Raw genomic sequence first — 18,412 nt, forward strand, 5'->3', positions numbered from 1 at the left:
GTGTCCGTGCTCGCCTGCGTGTGCACACGCGTGTGTGCGCGGCGCGGCTGCCAGCAACGGCCCCGGGGGCGCCCCGGGGGCATCGGGGTGCCGGGGCTGCTCGGTGCTGAGCCGGGGCGCCCGCCGGCCCCGCGCAGGGAGGCTGCTGGCGGCAGCGTGTGGGGCAGCACGTGGGGAGCAGCGGTTGGGGCGCAGCCGCCTTTGGGGCCCCTCGGCACGGCTGGGGCCGATGGAGGGGTCGGTGCCTGCCTGCTCCCTGCTCCGGGGAGGGCTGGGAGAGCTGGCCCAGCTCCCGCAGCCTTCGGGGACTTGCTCTGCGCTGCTTTTGAGCCTGTTTTCCTTGGCTGTGCCTTCTCTAAGCGCCGAGGGGGTCCAGGCCAGCAGCTGCTTGGGGTAGGAATCAGCTGGCAGCACCCGTGCCCAGAGGCATCGGGTGCCCCTGGATTAGGGGCCGTGTGCTGGGCACTGGCTGGGCTCGTGGTCTCATTGGGGAGCTCATGGTTTCCCTAGAGGTCCTTGCGTTAGGAGGCTGGAGGGGGTTTGGGGCTGGTTGTGTGACGCCGGCCCATGTCCCCGCAGTGTACGGCCTGTGCCGTGCGGCTTGGTGTCGGTGTGGACACGGGCACCGCGAGCAGGGCGCAGGGATTAGCCCTGCACGCAGCCATGTAAGCGCGTCTCAGACGCCCAAGCAAAGCAGCCTCACCCCTGTGCTGCGCAGGCACGGCCCCGGGGCAGGGTGCGGAGGAGAGCCGTGTCCTGGGTGTCCCAGTGCCTGTGGGTGCCCCTTCCCCTCCCCGAGCACTGTTCACTGCGAGCGGAGGTTGGAAAGCCGTGTGTTTGTAGCTCCTTCCAGCGCAGCGGAACTGCTGGAGCAAGAAGGAGCACGGTGCTACCCCAGCGCTGCGGGGCCCTGCCGGGCGATCCTCCCYGCGGTGCCCCAGCTGCTCCCTGGGGCCGTGGGGCCAGGTTTTGGGGGCAGAGTGATCTCACCCCACTTGGACCTGTGCTGGGCAGGGGCTGGCTGGAGGTGCCCCGGCCCCGTGCTGGGGTGCCGGTGTGCATCCGGAACCGCGTCCATGCGGGGCCGACTGCGGGCCTTGGAGCTGGGGGTTGCTGTGGCCTGTCGGGGGGCGTCCCTCAAGGTGCTGGGCTCCTCTGGGCTCCAGCAGCACAGTGGAAGCAGGTGGAAAGGGAGCGTGGCTGGCCCTGGAGGGCAGCCGGCTTCCTGCTCCTGCTCCCCTGTCAGGGCACAGCTCCAGCTGCCCTGGGGAATTGCCTTCAATGGAGCGGGATTGTGCTGAGGCCTCTCCGTGGGGTGCTACCAAGGAGCAGACATGGCCCYGCACAGCTCCCCCAGCCCGGGGTGCTGCAGGTGCTGGGATGGGTGCTGGGCCAGGCACCCCCAGGTGTGCAGGATCGGGGATCCGGCTGCCTTCCCCCCATCTGCCTCCCGCGTGCTCCGCGGCCCCCGCTGAGCTGTGGGGCCATTTGGCACCTCCTCTCGCTGCCCCTTGCGAGGGTGCTGTAGCCAGGGGGTGGCGTGGGTGCTGGGAGAGGAGGTGGCCCCGGCTGATCCCCAGGAAGGGCAGCGCAGGGATGCGCCGCAGGCTGCGCGTGTGCCTGGCCCGACAGAGACGCCTCCCTCCCCGGGCTGCACCGGAGCGCCCTGCCGACACACGGGGTGACGTGCTGAGCCCCTGAGCCCGGGGTGCCCGGGGCTCTCTGTGCATGTGGCATGGGGAAACGGTCCCGAGCTGTTGCTCTCTCCACAGGGGTGCCGGCACCACGTCCTCGCAGCTGGGGAAGCCACAGCAACACCTGAATCTTGCTCCTCGTTCGCTCGAGCTCGGAGGAAGGCTGGCTTTTGCGGTAGGCAGCTGACGCGGTTCCTCCCTTTGCGGCGGGCTGGGCATTCAGGGCTGCCTGCGCCGACGCTGGCGGGGTCCCCAGGGCGGCTGCGTGACCCCGTTGTCACAGGCGCCGCAGGAAAAAAAGAGCTGACGACCGATCGCGCCCCGCTCGAGGGAGCCCAGGCTGCCCCGCAGCGCGTGCCCGCGCGGCACACAAGCACGGCGCGGCGGGCGCCGCTCACCTGCCCGTCTCTCTCTTGCAGCCCCGCCAGGCGCCGCGGCAGGACTAGCATGGGAGAGGCCTTCCCCGGGCATGGGCAGCGCTAAGGAGCCCCAGAGCCTGCAGCTGCTGGGCCGCGCGGCCACCGCCGAGGAGGGCTGCCAGGCCGGTGCCGGCGTCCCGGGCTGCCCGCCGGCGAGCGACTGCCTGCCCGGCGCCGGCTGCGCCGCGGGGGACCGTGCCATGAGGAACTGCTGCGCCGCCGAGCTGGAGGCCCAGGGCACCGCGGAGGGCCCGGCGGAGAAGGCGCCGGCAGGGACAGCTGCCAGCCCGCTCCTCCCGGACGCCGGCGCGGAGACGCAGGGGCAGAGCCTGGCCCCCGCGGGGAGCTGCGGGGCACAGCGTGGCGGCAGCGTAGCCCCTGCCTGCGGTCCCAGTGGCCAGACGGAGAAAGCGACCCCCGAGCCCTGCCTCAAGGCGCCCGGCAAGGACGCGGGCAGCGCGCCGGCTCCTGCCAAGCACGTGGCGTTTCGGGAGCCCGATGGAGGAGCTGAGCCGCCCGCCTGCGCCCCGACGCACGGCCAGGAGCAGTCCCGGGGCGAGGGCCCCCCGCCAGGCGGCACGTCCTCGGCCACGCTGCCGGACCCCCCCGGCACCACGGGGAGCGAGGCAGGAGCCCCGGCACAGGGCAGAGCGGAGGGGAGCCCAGCCCAGGGGCCGGGCGCGGAGAGCGGCCAGCAGCCCCGGACAGCGAAGCTGCTGTGCGAGAGCTACTCGTTCGAGGTGACCCCACCCCAGGATGCCGGGACACAGGACATGGGAACGCAAGTGGACAGCCGAGCGTCCCTGGTGTCGGTGGCCTTAAGCCCCATGAGCCCCCCAGACAGGGCCGGCACGTTCACCTTCCCCAAGAAAGGGACAGGCTCCTCTGCCCCGCAGCCGGTGCCCTCCAAGAAGGACGCGGAGATGCAGGTGTCCATGCCTGTGGAGACCCGCTCGGTGGCCACGGGGCCCATGACGCCGGTGGCTAAATCCCCACAGACCTCATACCCCGAGGTGCACGTGAAGGGGGCGGTGGAGGAGGTTCCGGAGCCCATCCGGGAGGTGAGCTGGGACGAGAAGGGGATGACGTGGGAGGTGTACGGGGCCTCCATGGAGGTGGAGGTGCTGGGCATGGCCATCCAGAAGCACCTGGAGAAGCAGATCGAGGAGCACGAGCGGCAGCTGGTGGTGACCCCGCAGAGCACCCGGGCCGGCTCTGTCAAGGGGGCTCCCCGCAAAGGCGAGGCGAAGAGGCAGCCCAGCGTCTTTCGGGCCCTGTTGCAGAACGTCCGGCGGCCGCGGTGCTGCTCCCGCGCTGGGCCCGCCATGGAGTGAGCCGGTGCCCGCACTGCTGGGAGAAGGGCGCTGCAGGGTGTCTCGGGCAACRTGGGGCATCCAGAGACACAGGGGGCTCCCTGACCGGGGGCTGCTGCCTTGCCTGAGTTGCCCGCTGCTGGGCAGGCAGCCCCCAGCATCCGCTCGCCAGGCTTTGCTGTCCCGAGGTGCCCGCGGCCAGCATGCACACCTCCTGGGGCTGGTGCCAGAGCGCTGCGCACTGGGACGAGGTGTCTCCTTTGCCGTGAGGGTGGGAGCAGCCTGGGGTCCCCCTCGGCCCAACCCTGGAGCCACCCTGGGAGCCAGCCCTGCTCTCTCCCCGGCACTGTGCTCAGGGACGGAGCCGGGCAGCGTTCCTCAGAGCACAAGGAAGCACCCAGCTCCTTCCAGCCAGAGAAGGGCTGCTCCTAGGACACGTCTCCTGCCTCCGGCATGGGTCCAGCAATGGCTCGGGATGGGGAACGGGCAGGTCGCTGCTGTCTCCCTGCAGCTTTGGCCTTGCTCGCACGCCAGGCAGGAGCTTTGCTCCCCATCCCAGAGGGATGCTGGCACCCTGTGCTGCTGCGGGGACCAGTGGGTGCTGCCAGCTCTGCTGCACCTGTGTGTGAATTGGCCACACTCTGCTGAGCATCCTGCCTTCTCCCAGGTGCTCCAACTCTCTTGGGCCCGTGGCTACGCACACGCAGGTCCCCGGGGCACTGCCGTCTTGTCCAGCCCCGTTGCAGCTCCATCCTCGCTGCCCAGGCGTTGCACCCTGCTGTCGCACCATCCCGGAGCCACGGGTGCCAGGGAGCCGGAGGACGTGGCCCTGCAGCGCCACGTGGGGCACGGGGCAGCCTCTGCATCCCTCTGAAACAGGTTTGCTGGAGGGACCATGGGGCCAGCCACGACTGCAACAGAGCTCACGTGCTTGGGGCTGTTGCCGCTTGTCCCTGTCATCGTGGCGTGAGGCACGTGGGAGTGTGCTGGGGCCGTCCCTGCGGACAGGGCAGGTCCTCGTCGCGGCTGGCGGTGGGGATGAAGCCTGCGCCACCGGCCGCGTGCCGGAGGCCCTGCACGGAGGCGTGAGTCTGTCCTGCCTCCTGGGTGTCACAGCAGGGAGCCCCATCGCCTAAGACGCCCTGCGTGCCCAGAGAGGCGGCACTGTGCTGTGACCGTGTGTCCCTCTGCGTGTCCGTCCTGCCCAGCTCGCTGCTCTGCCGGGACAGTAGCTGGGCTGTGCTGGCTGCAAAACGCTGCCAATTTTTACAGCTGGGATTTTACAGGGAAGGGGGGGAGGGGGGCTTTTATTGAACCGTGTTTGCATTTTTGGAGCTTTTTAAGAGCCACTTTCAGCTGTGTGTGTCCTGCCTGGAGCCACCTCCTCCCTGGTGGCCTGCAGCCCTCTTTGGAAACGCTTTTGCTGTGTTCCCTGTGCCCTGCCAGGCTGGCACGGCGCAGGGAGCACAGGGCTGGCTGTGGGGCAGGCAGGCGGGCGAGCGTCCCCACTCCCGGCGTTCCCGCTGAGAGCGCGACCCGGCCCCCTCCTTCCTTCCTGCAGCCTGTGCTGCATGGAGGACGGCCCCAGGGAACCGGAGCGCGTGTGTGGGCCCGGGATGGAGACCCTCGTCCCCTCGCCAAAGGGTGGCCCAGCGCCCTGGCCCGGTTCCGGGAGCTGCCGGCTCCAGCAGGGTGAGCAGGACCGGGGGCTGCCGGTGCGGCGCAGGGCTGGCCGTGCCCACGGGGAGCACTGCACGCCGTGTGTGTGTGTCTCGGCATGCTCTGGAAGGACATGGACCCTAAGCTGCAGGAGGCTGCAAAGGGGGGGTGCTGGGGGCTGCCCCATCCCGTGCGGGCAAAGCGGTGCAGGAGGGCCCAGGGCAGCCGCTTCCCCTTGGTGGGGGGCGAGGTTGGTCCCCAAACTCATGGTGTACATCCCAGGCTGGCGTTGGGCTGGAGGAGCCAGCGCCAGCCACGTCTCGCCCTGGGGAGGGCTATGAGAGGCTCCCTCAAGCAGCAGCCTGCAGCCAGGGCCGCTGTGGCCCCGCCACGGGGCAGCAGTGCCCGCTGCGTGCCGCCGTGCCCCGCGGGAGCCAGCCCTTCCCCGTGCCTTGCGGCCGCGGGTGCTGTGCCTGTGGCTGCGGGGGGGAGGCCGGGAGCGTGGTGCCCTGGCCCGAGGCGCTGGGGCCGTCCCCCCCACTGCCCCGTGTTGGCCTGTCCTCACCCTCCGGGCCCCGCGCTGGCTGGTGCGGTGCCAAGCCACAGCACCCAGGCACAGTGACTTCACCACCTACTTTCTTCTTTTTCTTCTTCTTTTCTTTTTCTGGTGGGGGGGGGAGGAGGGGGGGGGTGACTAAATTTGCCAATTTGGATGTTGGGTAATAAAACCTTGCACAAAACCTCTGCCCGTGGCTGCCTGCACCTCCATCACCCGGGGCCAACTGGGCCGATGGGAGTGGGGCAGCCCTGCCAAGGGACCGGGTGGTAGGGAGAAGTGTTGAGCCTGGGGGTGACAGCAGACCTCCCCCCAGCTCCAGTGTGGCCTGAAACAAGCACCCTCTGCCCAGGGGAAGCATCAGAAGAGATGGCAGAGCTTGACACATGCCCCAAGGCTGTCCTGTGGGGTGCTGGCTGCCCCCCTCCCCCCCCCCCCCCCCCCCCCCCCGGCACCACTGGGCTGACAGCCACTGCGGTGGGTGTGACTCAGGTGGGACAGGTTTATTATTGATATCTGAGGACACTGTCACCAAAGCAGCCGCCTGAGTCCCGCTCTGGCCCTGCTGCCACTCGTGCRCCTGCTCACAAGTCCGTGGTGGTGAAGGCATTGTTGATGAATGCTACTTTGCCGGGCTCCTTCAGGTGCAGGGCAGCCACCAGCGCCTCGTCACTGGTGGTGTCCACGTGCCACGCTTTGCCCTTTTGCGGGAAGAAAGTGCAGTTAGAGGAGGGGACAGGGACAAGGACRCTTCCTCCCAGGAGCTGGGGGTTGTCAGGGGTCCGGAGAGAATAGGACACAAGGGGTCTGGAAGCCCATGTGCCACAGCAGAAAGGAGCAGGGCTGGGCAGAGTGCTTGGGGGGGGGGAGGACTCCCTGCCAGGTACCAGCAGCTCTTTGCACACTCACCTTGGCCTTGGGGGTATCATCCCCAAGTGCATTTACTGTGTTTTCATCCAGTGAATTCATGCTGGGGAGAGTGGAGGGCATGAGTTAAAAGAGAGCCTGAGCAGAGCCGAGATGCAGGGTGATGGCCCCATGGCCTTTGGGACCTGCCTGGAGAGCTCACCTGGCCAAAGAGGAGGAGTCTTCATGGAAGCCCAGGTCATGGGAGGGATCGAAGGAGAGGTTGAGCACAGGGTTCGCCCTAGTGAAGGATGGGTGGCAGGTGAATGACAGCCCCCACAGCACTGTGGGTCAGCCATGTCCCCCAGGCAGGGGTTGTGACAGCAAGTGCTGCCCGTGGGTGTTGCTGGCTGCAGCCCCTGGCTGCTGGGTTGCGCCTGGGCTCTCCCCAGTTGTTGCAGGGAGCCCACACTCACCCCTCAGCCTTGTACTGGTTGGTCCCAGGAATGCCTGGTCCCTGCTGCACCATGTCAGGTGTGAGCGTCGTGGCTGCCTTCAGAGCCTTCATTGCGTTCAGCTTCCTCTTGAAGCTGCAAAGCCCAAGGACAGGGCAGGTGAGAAAGGCAAGGTCGGAGCCGGAGCGCTGGCATGGGCATGGGCAGGAGCAGAGCGAGGACTGGGCTGGGGTCTGTAGGGGTGGCCAGCAAGGACGAGGGCAGCAGCGATGCTAGGGGAAGCAGGACGGGGTGCGGGCTGTGCGCTACCTCCTGGTGGTGAGAACCAAGGCCAGAATCATGATGAGGATGAAGAGGAGCATGAATGCTGCCAGCCCTGCGATGACGCCAATCAGCTCCTTCTCCTTGTCAGGCTTCGTCACCTCGCCGGGGCCCTGGCACAGAGCAGAGGTGAGGGCGCAGCCCCGGGCAGCAGGCCCTGTGCCCAGCGCAGGGCTGTGGCCCTCTCCCCGTGCCCCCTGCCCTGCCCCACTCACAATGACGGCCAGGCCAAGGTTCACCAGCTGTGTCAAGACCTGCGGGTCGCTCTGTATGAGCCTGCCGAGGACAAGCAGAGAGGTGAGGTGGCRGGGCCAGGCTGGGTGAGGGGGTGCTACCCGCAGGGCCCCCCTCCCCGGGCACTCACATGCTCAGCTGGTTGACCTCCAATGCGGTGCCGTTGCTGTAGACGAAGTATACCTCCATCACGGACTTGGCTTGAGCCCTGCAGTAGCGAGGGSCATGGGGTTAGCGGGTTGCCATGGGGCCAGCCCCCGCCCTGAGGTGCCACCACAATGTCCCCTCTTTACCGCCTCCCTCCACACCTGCAGGCCCAGGTGACTCCCCCAGGCCGACTTACCGGGAGGCACGGGAGGTGCGGGCATCCTCCTGGGTCTGGATGGTCACCACATAGACCCGTGCCTTGGTCGCCATCGTCAGCGCCCTAGAAGCAGTGGGAACGCAGGGAGCCTGGGCCGGGTGTTCTGCTGCTCTGCTTGCAGGCATGGGGAGCAGCCAACCTCCCTGCAGCCCCCGGTTGCAGCGAGGATCCCCTCCCCAGACCACCATCTGCCCCATCTCCTTCGCCCCCAGTGAGGCTGGAAGAGACCAGGGCTGTGGGTCCCAGCCCCATAGCACAGCSCGTGGTGCCTTCAGGGGGCTGGGTGAGGAAGGAGCTGCCCTGCAGGCCAAGGGGCACCCATGTGCCTATGTCCTCCCCGCTGCATGGGGTACCTGACATCCCCGCTGTGCACAGCACACCCTCCCCACCGCAGGCCAGGCGCCCCTTACAGTTTGATATTGTCCAAGTTACTCTGGACTTCATCCACTGGGATCACGAACTGGAGGCGAACTAGGTAGCTATTATCCACCGTGAAGATCTGCGTGGGGAGAGCAGGGGTGAGCGGGGCTGGTCAGGGTGCAGGGCATTCCCAGGCAGGGGGATGGGGGTGACACTCACATCCAGCACAGTCTGCGTTGTGTGCACTGGTGCCTCATCATCCTTGGCCTCCACCGTCACCTGGTACCGCCCCTTCAGTGACCTGTCAAGGTTGCTGGCCACCCTGGGAGGACAGGGACATCAGCAATCCCACTAGGCTGCATGGGATGTCCCCAGGCACTGTTGTCCCCTGAGCTCCACCCCACCACTGTGCCCGGGACAGGACCCCTTCGGCCCTTGGCCAGCCTGCACTAGCCTTGCTTGTGCCCCTGGCTTGGCAGCAGGCAGGAGCTGAGCTGCACAGAGACAGAGCCAGCCCCATACTCCCCTCTCCACCCCAGCCCAGACCCACGGCGTTACTGGATGCTCCCGACGTAGGCGTCCTGCTCGGCTGTGGTCACCACCTTGAAGAGGTTCTCAAAGGGCCGGCTGATGCCGTTGTCCTGCACGAACACCACACTGAGGATGGAGAAGGTGATAGTTCCTCGAGGCCCCGAGTCAGCATCCTTGGCCTGTGGGCACAGAGCATGGCAGAAGCACAGGTGGGAATGGTCCACTGCCTGCCCAGGGCAGGGATGGATGAGCCCAAATCCACAGACGGACAGCTGCACGCACACAGCTCCTCACCTTCGCTACAGCCACTTGTAGGTCCACAGGAGAGACATCAGGGACGACCACTGCCAGGGACAGATGGACAGACAGTGAGACCCTGCTGGTGTGCAGCCAGACTTGCTGCAGACCCCGTGCCCCATGCACCCCAGGGCTCAGAGACGGCAGGCAGAGCTCCAAGCATTCTGGTGCTGCCTTTGGTCTCGGGGAGACAGCCACGGCCCTCACGAAAAGCATCAACTAATCCCACCCTAGAGCCCGCATATCTCCTAGCCCTGCCTTGGCCCCCCACTTCTAGCAGTGGTTGGAAGTACACAGGAGGGAACAGCTTTGGGGAAAGGACCCTGCTGCCAGGGAGCAAGACAGAGTGCCTTGTGCCAACGTGCACAGGTGAGGGCACACATGCACACGTAGACAGGAGCACAGGGCGCACAGCACCCATGGGGTCCGGCTGCTCACCAAACGTCTCGGAGGAGGGCAGGAAAACCGGTGCATTGTCATTCACATCAGTGATGAGGATCCTCAGGGTTTCTGTAGAGGCCCCAAAAGCAGAGCTCTGGTCACCAACAGCATTCCTGCAGTGATCTCCTCCACACCTCCCTCCACAGACAGGAGCCCCTTCCTCCTGGTAGGCTCAGGTCCCTGCTGCAGGGACCAAAAAAGCCAAGGATGCCCTCCCTCCATTCCCAAACTGGCCAGCTCCCACCCTGCTCCTCACAGCTCCTCCGGGGGGGCTGGAGAGGCAGGTCCCACCTCCCTCTGTGCCCCAGCCATGGTGGGAGGAGAGGAGTGCGGGCGCTGTACCATTCTGGCTGTAGCGGTTGCCCTTCTCGGTGTTCACATCTTCGACCCGCAGCATGAGCACCACCGTATCGCACAACTCATAGTCAATGTCTGAGCTGTTCACCAGTACTGAGCCATTGGGTGCCAGCACAAACCAGTCCCAGCACACCTCCCCAGCACTGCTCGCCCCCTTGAAGCAGGTGACCTCCAGCTCTTCAAAGACCAGCAAGTGGTTGGTGTCCGGGTCGGAGCCAACCACAGTGCAGACTAGGCCCTCCTGCGTGCCATTCTCTCTCACGCTCACATCGTGCAGAGAGGTTGGCAGGATGGTGGGGGGCTCATCATTGACGTCTAGGACATAGACCATCACTGAGGCATTGGCAGTGTCCCCCACACTGTCCGCTGCTGTGTTCTCCGCCAGCACCACCAGGGAGAAGAAATTCTGCTGCAAGCTGTCATAGTCCAGAGACACATCGGGGTCCAGGGACAGCCGCCCACTGTAGTACCCCGGCCCCAGGCGGGACGAGCGGATTAGAAAGTTGCTGGAGCCGCCGCCGCTCTGAAGCAGGAAGGAAATGCGGGAATTGATRTCCGTCTTGTCAGCATCTGTGGCCTCCACGTTGCCCACGAAGGGCTCTGCAGATAGAGACAGATACTTGCTCAGTGACCAGCAGGCACCAACCCCAGGCCCCCGTATGTCCCACGGGCCTGGCCATGTGGCTCCTACCTGCAGATCCTTCAAAGACTGAGAACACATAGGACTGGTTGAGGAACACAGGTGCGTTGTCATTCACGTCCTGCAGGAGATAAAGGCCATGGGCACAGCTGCTCTTGGAGACAGGGGGTCCCACAGCAGGCTGGAGGACAGGAGCACAGATCCCCGCCTCCCTGCAGGCAGGAGGCACAAAAGCCCTTTCCTGTCTCCCTGCCTCAGCCATTCCCTCTGCCCCCACAGAGAGCTTGGGGACATGGTGTTCTTGCCATGGCCAGGGACCTCACATGCCTTCCCTTGTCTGTGCATCAGTCTGGTCACAGCCACCAGCCCACCAGCCCACGCCTGCCCCAGTGCCTCCCTGCCAGTGCCCAGGACTCACCCCCACAGTGATGGTGACGTTGACAGAGGTGCTGAGCTGCGGCGTGCCCAGGTCATGCACCTCCACTGTCACCACCATCCGCCCACGGTCATCGTCCAAGGCTTCGCAGTCCAGTGGCCCCTTGTTRTGCATCTCACCTGTGACTGCATCAATGGTGAAATTGGCACTGAACGGCCCTGGCAAGATCTTGAAGCGCAACTCGCTGTTGGGGGTGCCAGGCTCATCATTGTCCATGGCCTGAAAAGAGACAACCAGGAAGGTCRGGGAGCAGAAACAGGGCTGTCTGGCACCTCTGGGACAGGCCCCGTCTCCTCTCCAACAGTCACCAGGTCATCCCCTCCACCCCAGGCCGCACATACCTGGATCTGCATGCTGATGTTCTGCCCCTCGTCCACAGAGTTGAAGTAGGAGCCGGTGACAATGGGGGGGTTGTCATTGGCATCCAGCACAGTGATCTCCAGCAGCGTGGAGCCCGTCAGATTGCCCCCATCCTTGGCCTGGAGGTTGGCATAATAGAKGGAGCGAGTCTCACGGTCCAGCCAGCTTCCATTGTGCACCAGCACGGCCCCGCTCGTGGTGTTCACCGTGAAGACTTCCCGGCTGCAGCACACACAGGCCTGTTACTGGGGCTTAGGGCTGGAAGCAGCCACKGCCCCACAGCCCTCACACAGGGCTGATGCCCGCTTGTGGCTGGCTGGGCCCCTACGTACACACTCTCTGGGAAGAGCTGGTAGGTGATCTGGCCCAGGATACCACTATCCGGATCATAGGCCTAAAATAGAGAGAGGGAAATATCAGGCGAATCTGTCTCAGCCCCCAGGGCAGTGATGAATCCAGGGCACCAGAGGGGATCTGCTGCTGGGAGCTGGCACCCCAAAAACAGACAGCGGGACCCCGCACTCTGTGTGCCTGCTGGCACCATATCCTTTGTATGYGCATGAGGAAACCCTCGCGCCAACCCAGCTGTGCCTGTGCCAGTGAGCTGCACCAGCAGGCACAGCTTGGGGGATGTGAACTGCACCCGTTCCCTGCCCAGCACCTGACCGTGATGCCTGGGGAGATGATGGTGCCAGCAACGCTGTTCTCCACCACGCTCAGGTTGTAGACGCTCCGGGGGAACTCAGGGATGTGGTCATTGCTGTCGATGAGGTTGATGGTCACAGTGGCCGTGGAGCAGCAGTCTGTGGGGTTCCCTGTGTCATTAGCAACGATCTGCAGCATGGAGAAGAGACAGTGTCATGTACGGGTCTCCAAGGGCAGAAAAGAGACCCATTATACTCTGGTCCAGCTCCCCTGAACCAAACAAGCTCCCAGACACAGAGTCGCATTCTGCCTTTGCCTCTGTGCCCTGCAGGGAAAGAGTCATGTCCCCCCTGTGCCCCAGCGTGTGCAGGGACAGGGGGCTGTCCCCCATGGTGAGCCAGCCCTGCAAGTCCCACCTGCACCACCATGACATGGCTTATTTCGTAGTCCACAGACAGTGGGTCTTGCACTAGGATCTGGACTTCCCCCGTGCCCACAATCTTCTTCGGCGAGACAAAGAAGGCGCTGGCATTTGGACCTTGCAGGTACAGCTCAAAACTGCTGTTGACGCCCTGCCGGGGAAAGACGTGCAGGAGTGAGGGCGGCCAGCTGAGTGCCCCAGAGCCCCTGTCCCCAGCCCAGCCCTGAGGACAGGCTCCCAACCTTGTCAGGGTCATGTGTGACAATGCTGAGGCCAGACACAGCCAAGTTGGAGGAGGAGTGCTCCACAATGCTGCCCGTGAAGTTGCTCTGGGCATCGGCAGAGAAGTTGCAGCTGGAGAGGGAACAGAGGTAGAACTGGGGCTTGTTGTCATTGATGTCAGCCACTGTGACTGTCACCTGGGTGCTGATCTCAGCCACATTGCCATAGATGTCCAGGCTCTTCTCTCGTGCCTGCACAGGAGGGGAAGAGAGGGTCAGATGGATATGGGGGGAGGAAGAGGACAGGGCTCCCTGGCTGYCTCCTACTCACCATGACTTCCAGCAGCAGCACTTCATTTGGCAGCTGCTCCCGGTCCAGGGGGCCAGTCACAGTGATGGTGCCCGTCATGGCATCGATAGCAAAGGGGACGCTGGCATCTAGGGCAAGGGAAGAGTGGGAAGCAGCTGCAGCCATTGGGAAACAGGCCTGGCCCTCTCTCCACCAGTGGGGCAGGCTGGTGGTTCCCGTGAGCCACCAGTCCCCGTGGTGCCCCTTACCGCTTGGCCACCCACCCATGCCCGTCCCATCCTGTCCCACCCCTCACTCACTGGTGATGCTGTAGGAGATTTCATCATTCACCCCTGTGTCTCTGTCAATGGCGGTGACAGTCAGCACGGTGGTGCCCTGCGGGGACACAGCCATGAGGGCAGGACCCAGGATGCCTCCACCTCACACCATGCCCAGCAGCTCAGACACCCCCGTGCATTAGAGCCCCCAGGCATGGGCCATGGCACAGGCAGGCCACCGGAGCAGGCAGACTCCTTACCAGAGGGCAGTTCTCTGGCACAGAACTGGAGTAGGGCTCATTGAGGAACCGTGGGTCGAGGTTGGGCAGGTCRCGGATGGTCACAGACAAGTAGGTCACGCTCTGCTGGAAGGTCAGCACCCCGTGCAGCAGCCCCCCGCCATCCTGGGGAGCAGAGTGCCCGTCAGCCCTGCGGCACCTTTCCTTGCCAGTCCCGTGCCCCTGGCCCAGCTGGCTCCCACCTTGGCGAGGATCTTGATCTGGTAGAAGGTGTTCTGGGCATAGTCCAGTGAGCCATTGAGCACCACGCTCCCGTTGGGCAGGATGTAGAAGAGCCAATGATTCTTCGTGTTGTCCGGGATCACCTGGGTGTGGGACGGCACCCTGTGTCACCAAGGCATGGAGCAGAGGTGCCCCAGCAGAGATGGGGGCACAACTCCCACCCTTCTGTCAGGCTTGGCCCACAGAGAGCCCATGGGCTGTGGGGACACTCGCTGCCTGGGTTGTTCCCAGCTCACAACCCCATTTGGCAGGAGCTAGCATGTTGCACCCATTGCTCAGGGGGCGCAGAGCCAGCCTTCCTGACCCGACATGCACCCCTGCTCCCTCAGGGCTGTGAGGCTGCCCCTGGCCAGGTCCCCCTGCCCCGTGCCTCTGCCCCGGGGGGGTGGCTCACAGGTGGGTTTCGGGTATGGTGTGCCCAGCTGCATGATGCACTGCTGCTCTCTAGTGGGCATGGACCCTCTCCGTGCCTGGGAGCAGGCAGGCTCCATGAGGGGAGATGCCAGGGCTTGCCATGGCCCACATGGTCAAGACAAGCCAAGTTCTTTGCAGTGGGGCAGAAAGCTTGCCGGGGAGGGGGCCAGCGGCTCCCTGGGACCCCAAGCATCCTCCCAGCCCCCCAAACCCCAGCACACAGGAGCCTGCAGCCAGGGCAATGTCCGAGGCACCCCGGAGCTCACCTCCTCGATGCTATAGCTGACTTTGGAGGCATTCCCGGTGTCGCTGTCGTTGGCTAACACAGTGTAGATGATGCTGCCGGCCGTTGCGTTCTGGGGACACAGGCCGAGCGGTGAAGGCATTGCCCAGGAGGGCAGGGGAGGTGGTGCTGAGCCTGACCCCGCCGACCCTGGCCTGGGGTGTCCCAGCCCTGCAGGGCTGGGGGGCTGCCTGGGGCCGCGGGATGCGCAGGGCTGAGCTGCTATCCTTGCTCACGCCGGGCAGGGGGCTGGATCCAGGTCCCCCCACTGCCCTCCATGGGGGTCCCCAGGAGCAGGGGCTGCGACCTGGCCCATGGGCCATCTGGGAGGGTCAGGCTCAGACTCACAACCCGTCTGCACCCCAAACTGGCCTCACCCCGGCCTGGGCGGAGAGGTGGCTCAGGCACTCCCTGATTGCTAACTCATCACAAGGGCAGAGTCCCAGCACTCCGCCAGCGCCCAGGACCGGCATGGAGGCATCCRCCCGGGAGCAGCCCTGGCACGCGCTGCTCCAAGGTCAGGCCTTCCCTGGCGCGCGGCCACCCCCCTCCCAGGCGTGCGATCACCCTGCTCCCGGCACGCCATCGCCCTGCTCCCGGCATGCCCGTGGCACGGCGGCCAGCCCCGCGCGCCTGCCCTGCTCCCCGTGGGGAGCTACCTCGGCGAYGGTGGTTTCATACGGCAGGTTCTGGAAGACGGGGGCGTTGTCGTTACGGTCCTCCACGATGACTGTGAGTTTTCTGGAGACCTACCGGGAGCAGCGGGCATCGGTGACGGTGCAGGGCGGGTGCAGGGAGGTGCGGTGCCCAGGGGAGGCTCCGGCGCCCCACGTCCCCGCACCYGCCCCGCCACGCAGTGTGGCCCCGGCACCCTTCACCACTGATCCTTGTCCATGCTGAGACCCCGCTTGCCCCCGGCTCCTGCCACAGCCCCCCCCGCCACGCTGCGACCCCGGCACTCACTGCGTCGTTCTGCCCGTCGGACACCGTGATGGTGAGCGTGAGCCTGGCCAGGGACTGTGGGGAGACACACGATGGGGCTCAGTCAGAGCCAGGCAGGCCTCAAACCTCCCACCCACAACCCTCGGGTGTGCTGCTCCCCCCGGCCAGCTCTCCCTCCCCGAGCTAGGGTTTGGGGCCAGGGAGTTGGTGGAAAACAACCCTCACTCCCTGCCCCAGCCCTTGGCTCCCCGACGTGCACCTCTGCCCGCAGCCTCCAACCCACAGCGGTTCCCTGGGCAGAGCCCAGAGCTGCCTTGCCCCACGGCAGTGACCTGCAGCTCTCCCACAGGACTCCCTGGAGCCCACCAGCATCCAAGACACCAGCTCACAGCTCGGGGCCAGGGTCTCTGTCCTCACCTCACGGTCCAGAGGGTTCCTGAGCAGCACTTGGCCTGTCTGGGCAACGACAGAGAAGTAGAAGGCCTCCGACCCGCTGATGCTGTAGGTGAGCGGGTCCCCGTCCACATCTAAAGCCTGCAACTGGAAGGCCTCCTGGCCTGGGGACAAGGGCAGCGTCAGTACCCACCCGGGGCCCCTGGGTGCGGGGGGACAGCCAGGTGCTCCTCCTGCACCCCCGGGCCTCTCCTCACCCAGGCAGGTCTGAGGCTGCCCCACTCACCGGTCTCCAGGTCCTCTGGCACATACACGATGCTCATGTTGAAGTAGGGGGCTGTGTTGCCTGAAACTGCAGCGAGGACATGTGCTGAGCACAGTCCTGAGCTGGCCTCTGCCCCAGACCCTGCACCCTGCAGCCCAGCAGAGCCTGCCCAGCTCCAGCACTCACCTCCTGGAGGTGCTTTGAGTCCCGGGGGAGTGGAGAACCCCCAGCTTGCTGTTTCTCACCCTCCCTCCTTGTGTCATCGCCCACCTCCCAGGTCCAGGCCATCCCTGCTCCCTGGGGCAGGAGGATAGCCACTGGGTCCCCAACACTGGTGCCAAGGGGGTGGGCACCTGTTTTGGGGGTCCCCGCTGCCCTCAAGGAAACAAGGACGAGAGCCGGAGGCCTCAAGCACCTCCGGCGCTTCCCACCCGCCCTTGCCAGCTGCCGAGCAAAGTCCTCACCTGCCGCCAGGAGAAAGGGGAACAGCACCAGCACGCACCATGCCATCCTGCCAGGGAGCCTGCGGGCACAGCACGGGAGACCCTGCGCCTTGGGGCCAGCAGCCGGCCTCTCCTGCCGGCTGCCCCGGCCCCTTCCAGGCGGGAAGGAGGGGGTCTGTTTGGGAGAGTCCCCTCCACTGAACCAAGCAGGGCTGAGCGTGCCGGAGAGCAAGACGTCAGGCTCCGTCCTGTCCCCAAATCAGYGTATGGGGCAAGCTGTGCCTCTTCACAGCCCACCACGGGCCTTGGGGCCACTGGTAGCCCCCGGGCACAGGGACAGCCCATCCTGCAAGCCCCGGAGGGCTCGGTTTGCCGGGGGCCCAGCTGATCCACTGGGGAGCTGCCAGGGGAGAGCCCACACGGKCGTCCCCCAGGGGTTCCCAGCCCCACGGCACTGGCATGCCAGAGCCACCTGTGCCCCCAAGCTGCAGCATGAATTTGGGAGAGCCTGGGATGGGACTGCTGCTCTCCTGGGGCGCCACATCCCATGGGAGCCTGGACACGGGCTCCTCGGGGCCATGGCATGGGGGGGACAGGGTTGGCATTGGGGTGCAGCAGACCAGGCAGGTGTTCGGGGCCCACAGGACCCTCCCCTGGGCACAGTTCGGGGCCCCATCGCCCCGGGCTCGACGGGGCCGTCCCGGGCAGCGCTCGGAGCCCAGGCGCAGGCTGTAACACCGCCGCGGCTGCCCCCCTCCTCGGGCCACGGCCCGCAGTTCTTCCCCACACCCGGACACCCACCACCTCCCCTCACCGCTGGACCACGGGGGCTGGGGCTGGGGCTGGCATCCCTTACCTGCAGCCGGGTCCGCGGGGATGCTGCTAGGCGGCCGCCTGCGCCCACACCCCGACACCGCAGGGGACCTTTGCCTCCTGCAGTAAACAGGTTCATCAATCATTAACTGGAATTAGGGGGTGAGAAATCCATCTCTCACCTTCCTCCTTCCTCGAGCTCGTCCCCCGCCTCCCRGGCCCGGCCCAGCCCTGTGCTTGCTCCCCTGCTGCAGCCCCCCGGATCCCCGCGCTGGGTGCTGTCCCCACAGCTCCTGCGGATGCCAGGAGTGTGGCAGGGCCCACGGTCGCGTGGGGGGACCCCGAGCCGCCAAGGACAGAGGGGGCTGCCCTCCGAAAAGGGCCGAGGGCACAGTGTATGGTCCCCCATCCTCTGGGTCAGCTCCCACTGGGGCAAGGGGTGGGCACCGACCCTGCGGAGCGGCCGCTGGGGCGGGAGCCTGGGGCTCTGTGCCCCCCACCCGGCAGCTCCCCTCCCCGGGGGCGGCGGGGGGGCTCAGCCCAGCCTCCCTGACCTACTTGGGGCCGGCCGGGGACAAGGGAGGATTGTGCAGCTCCGCTCAGGCAGAAGAAGGCCAGAGGCGGGGGCACGGGCCCTGCCAGCCCTGGCCCCCGAGGGCCTGCGGCACCCTGGCCTGGGCTTCCCTGGCCCCTTCGCCCCCATTAACTGGGGGGGCCCAGGGGTCAGGGCGCCGGGCAGCTCTGCAGGGTGCAGCTAGGAGGGCACCAGGGTTGCCCCAGGACATCCAGCCCCACAGGTCCCTGACCCCCACGCCGGGGTGAGGGGAAGCAGGGCTGATCCAGAATACCCCCCAAATCGCCCGGGGCTGCCCCGGGACACCCCCGGCAAGGCCCCCCGGGGCTGCCCCGGGACACTCCCCCAGCCCTGCCCGCCGAGCCGGGGGCGTGCGCTGCCGCTCGGAGCATTGCGGCGCCTCGCGGTTTCGCCGGCGCCGCTCTTGGGCGCAGTAGGGCGGTGGGGGGGCGGGCGCGCCCATTCGGGAGGCGGGGGGGGCTGGCGGCGCGGCGCGGCCGGTTCCATCTGCGCGGCGGGCGCGGGGGCACCATGAGGCGGGGCTGAGGCCGGGCCGAGGCCGGAGCGGGAGCGGCACCGGGACGGACACCGAGCCCGGCGGGCCCGGCGGCCGCGCCATGCGAGCGG

General features: G+C 66.3%; 1 protein-coding gene across 1 annotated transcript; it reads right to left on the bottom strand.

Moving 5' to 3' along the window:
* Positions 1-6,225: 6,225 nt before the first annotated feature.
* On the bottom strand, positions 6,226-18,404 carry CDHR2 (cadherin related family member 2). Its single transcript, XM_026063565.1, is given in 33 exon segments — positions 6,226-6,342; positions 6,536-6,611; positions 6,711-6,788; positions 6,964-7,077; positions 7,252-7,376; positions 7,479-7,539; positions 7,628-7,705; positions 7,841-7,924; positions 8,272-8,360; positions 8,441-8,543; positions 8,780-8,931; positions 9,047-9,096; positions 9,488-9,559; positions 9,833-10,447; positions 10,539-10,608; positions 10,906-11,142; positions 11,265-11,505; positions 11,616-11,677; positions 11,950-12,117; positions 12,345-12,500; positions 12,592-12,822; positions 12,902-13,008; positions 13,180-13,255; positions 13,398-13,541; positions 13,619-13,741; positions 14,339-14,428; positions 15,015-15,104; positions 15,319-15,372; positions 15,715-15,854; positions 15,977-16,042; positions 16,420-16,478; positions 18,245-18,327; positions 18,330-18,404. Coding segments are annotated over 33 exon segments (4,086 nt in total).
* Between the last annotated feature and the right edge of the window lie 8 nt (positions 18,405-18,412).

The sequence above is a fragment of the Apteryx rowi genome, unplaced genomic scaffold, assembly GCF_003343035.1.
Source record: "Apteryx rowi isolate R43461 unplaced genomic scaffold, aptRow1 scaffold_2, whole genome shotgun sequence".
NCBI classification, from domain to species: Eukaryota; Metazoa; Chordata; class Aves; order Apterygiformes; family Apterygidae; genus Apteryx; species Apteryx rowi.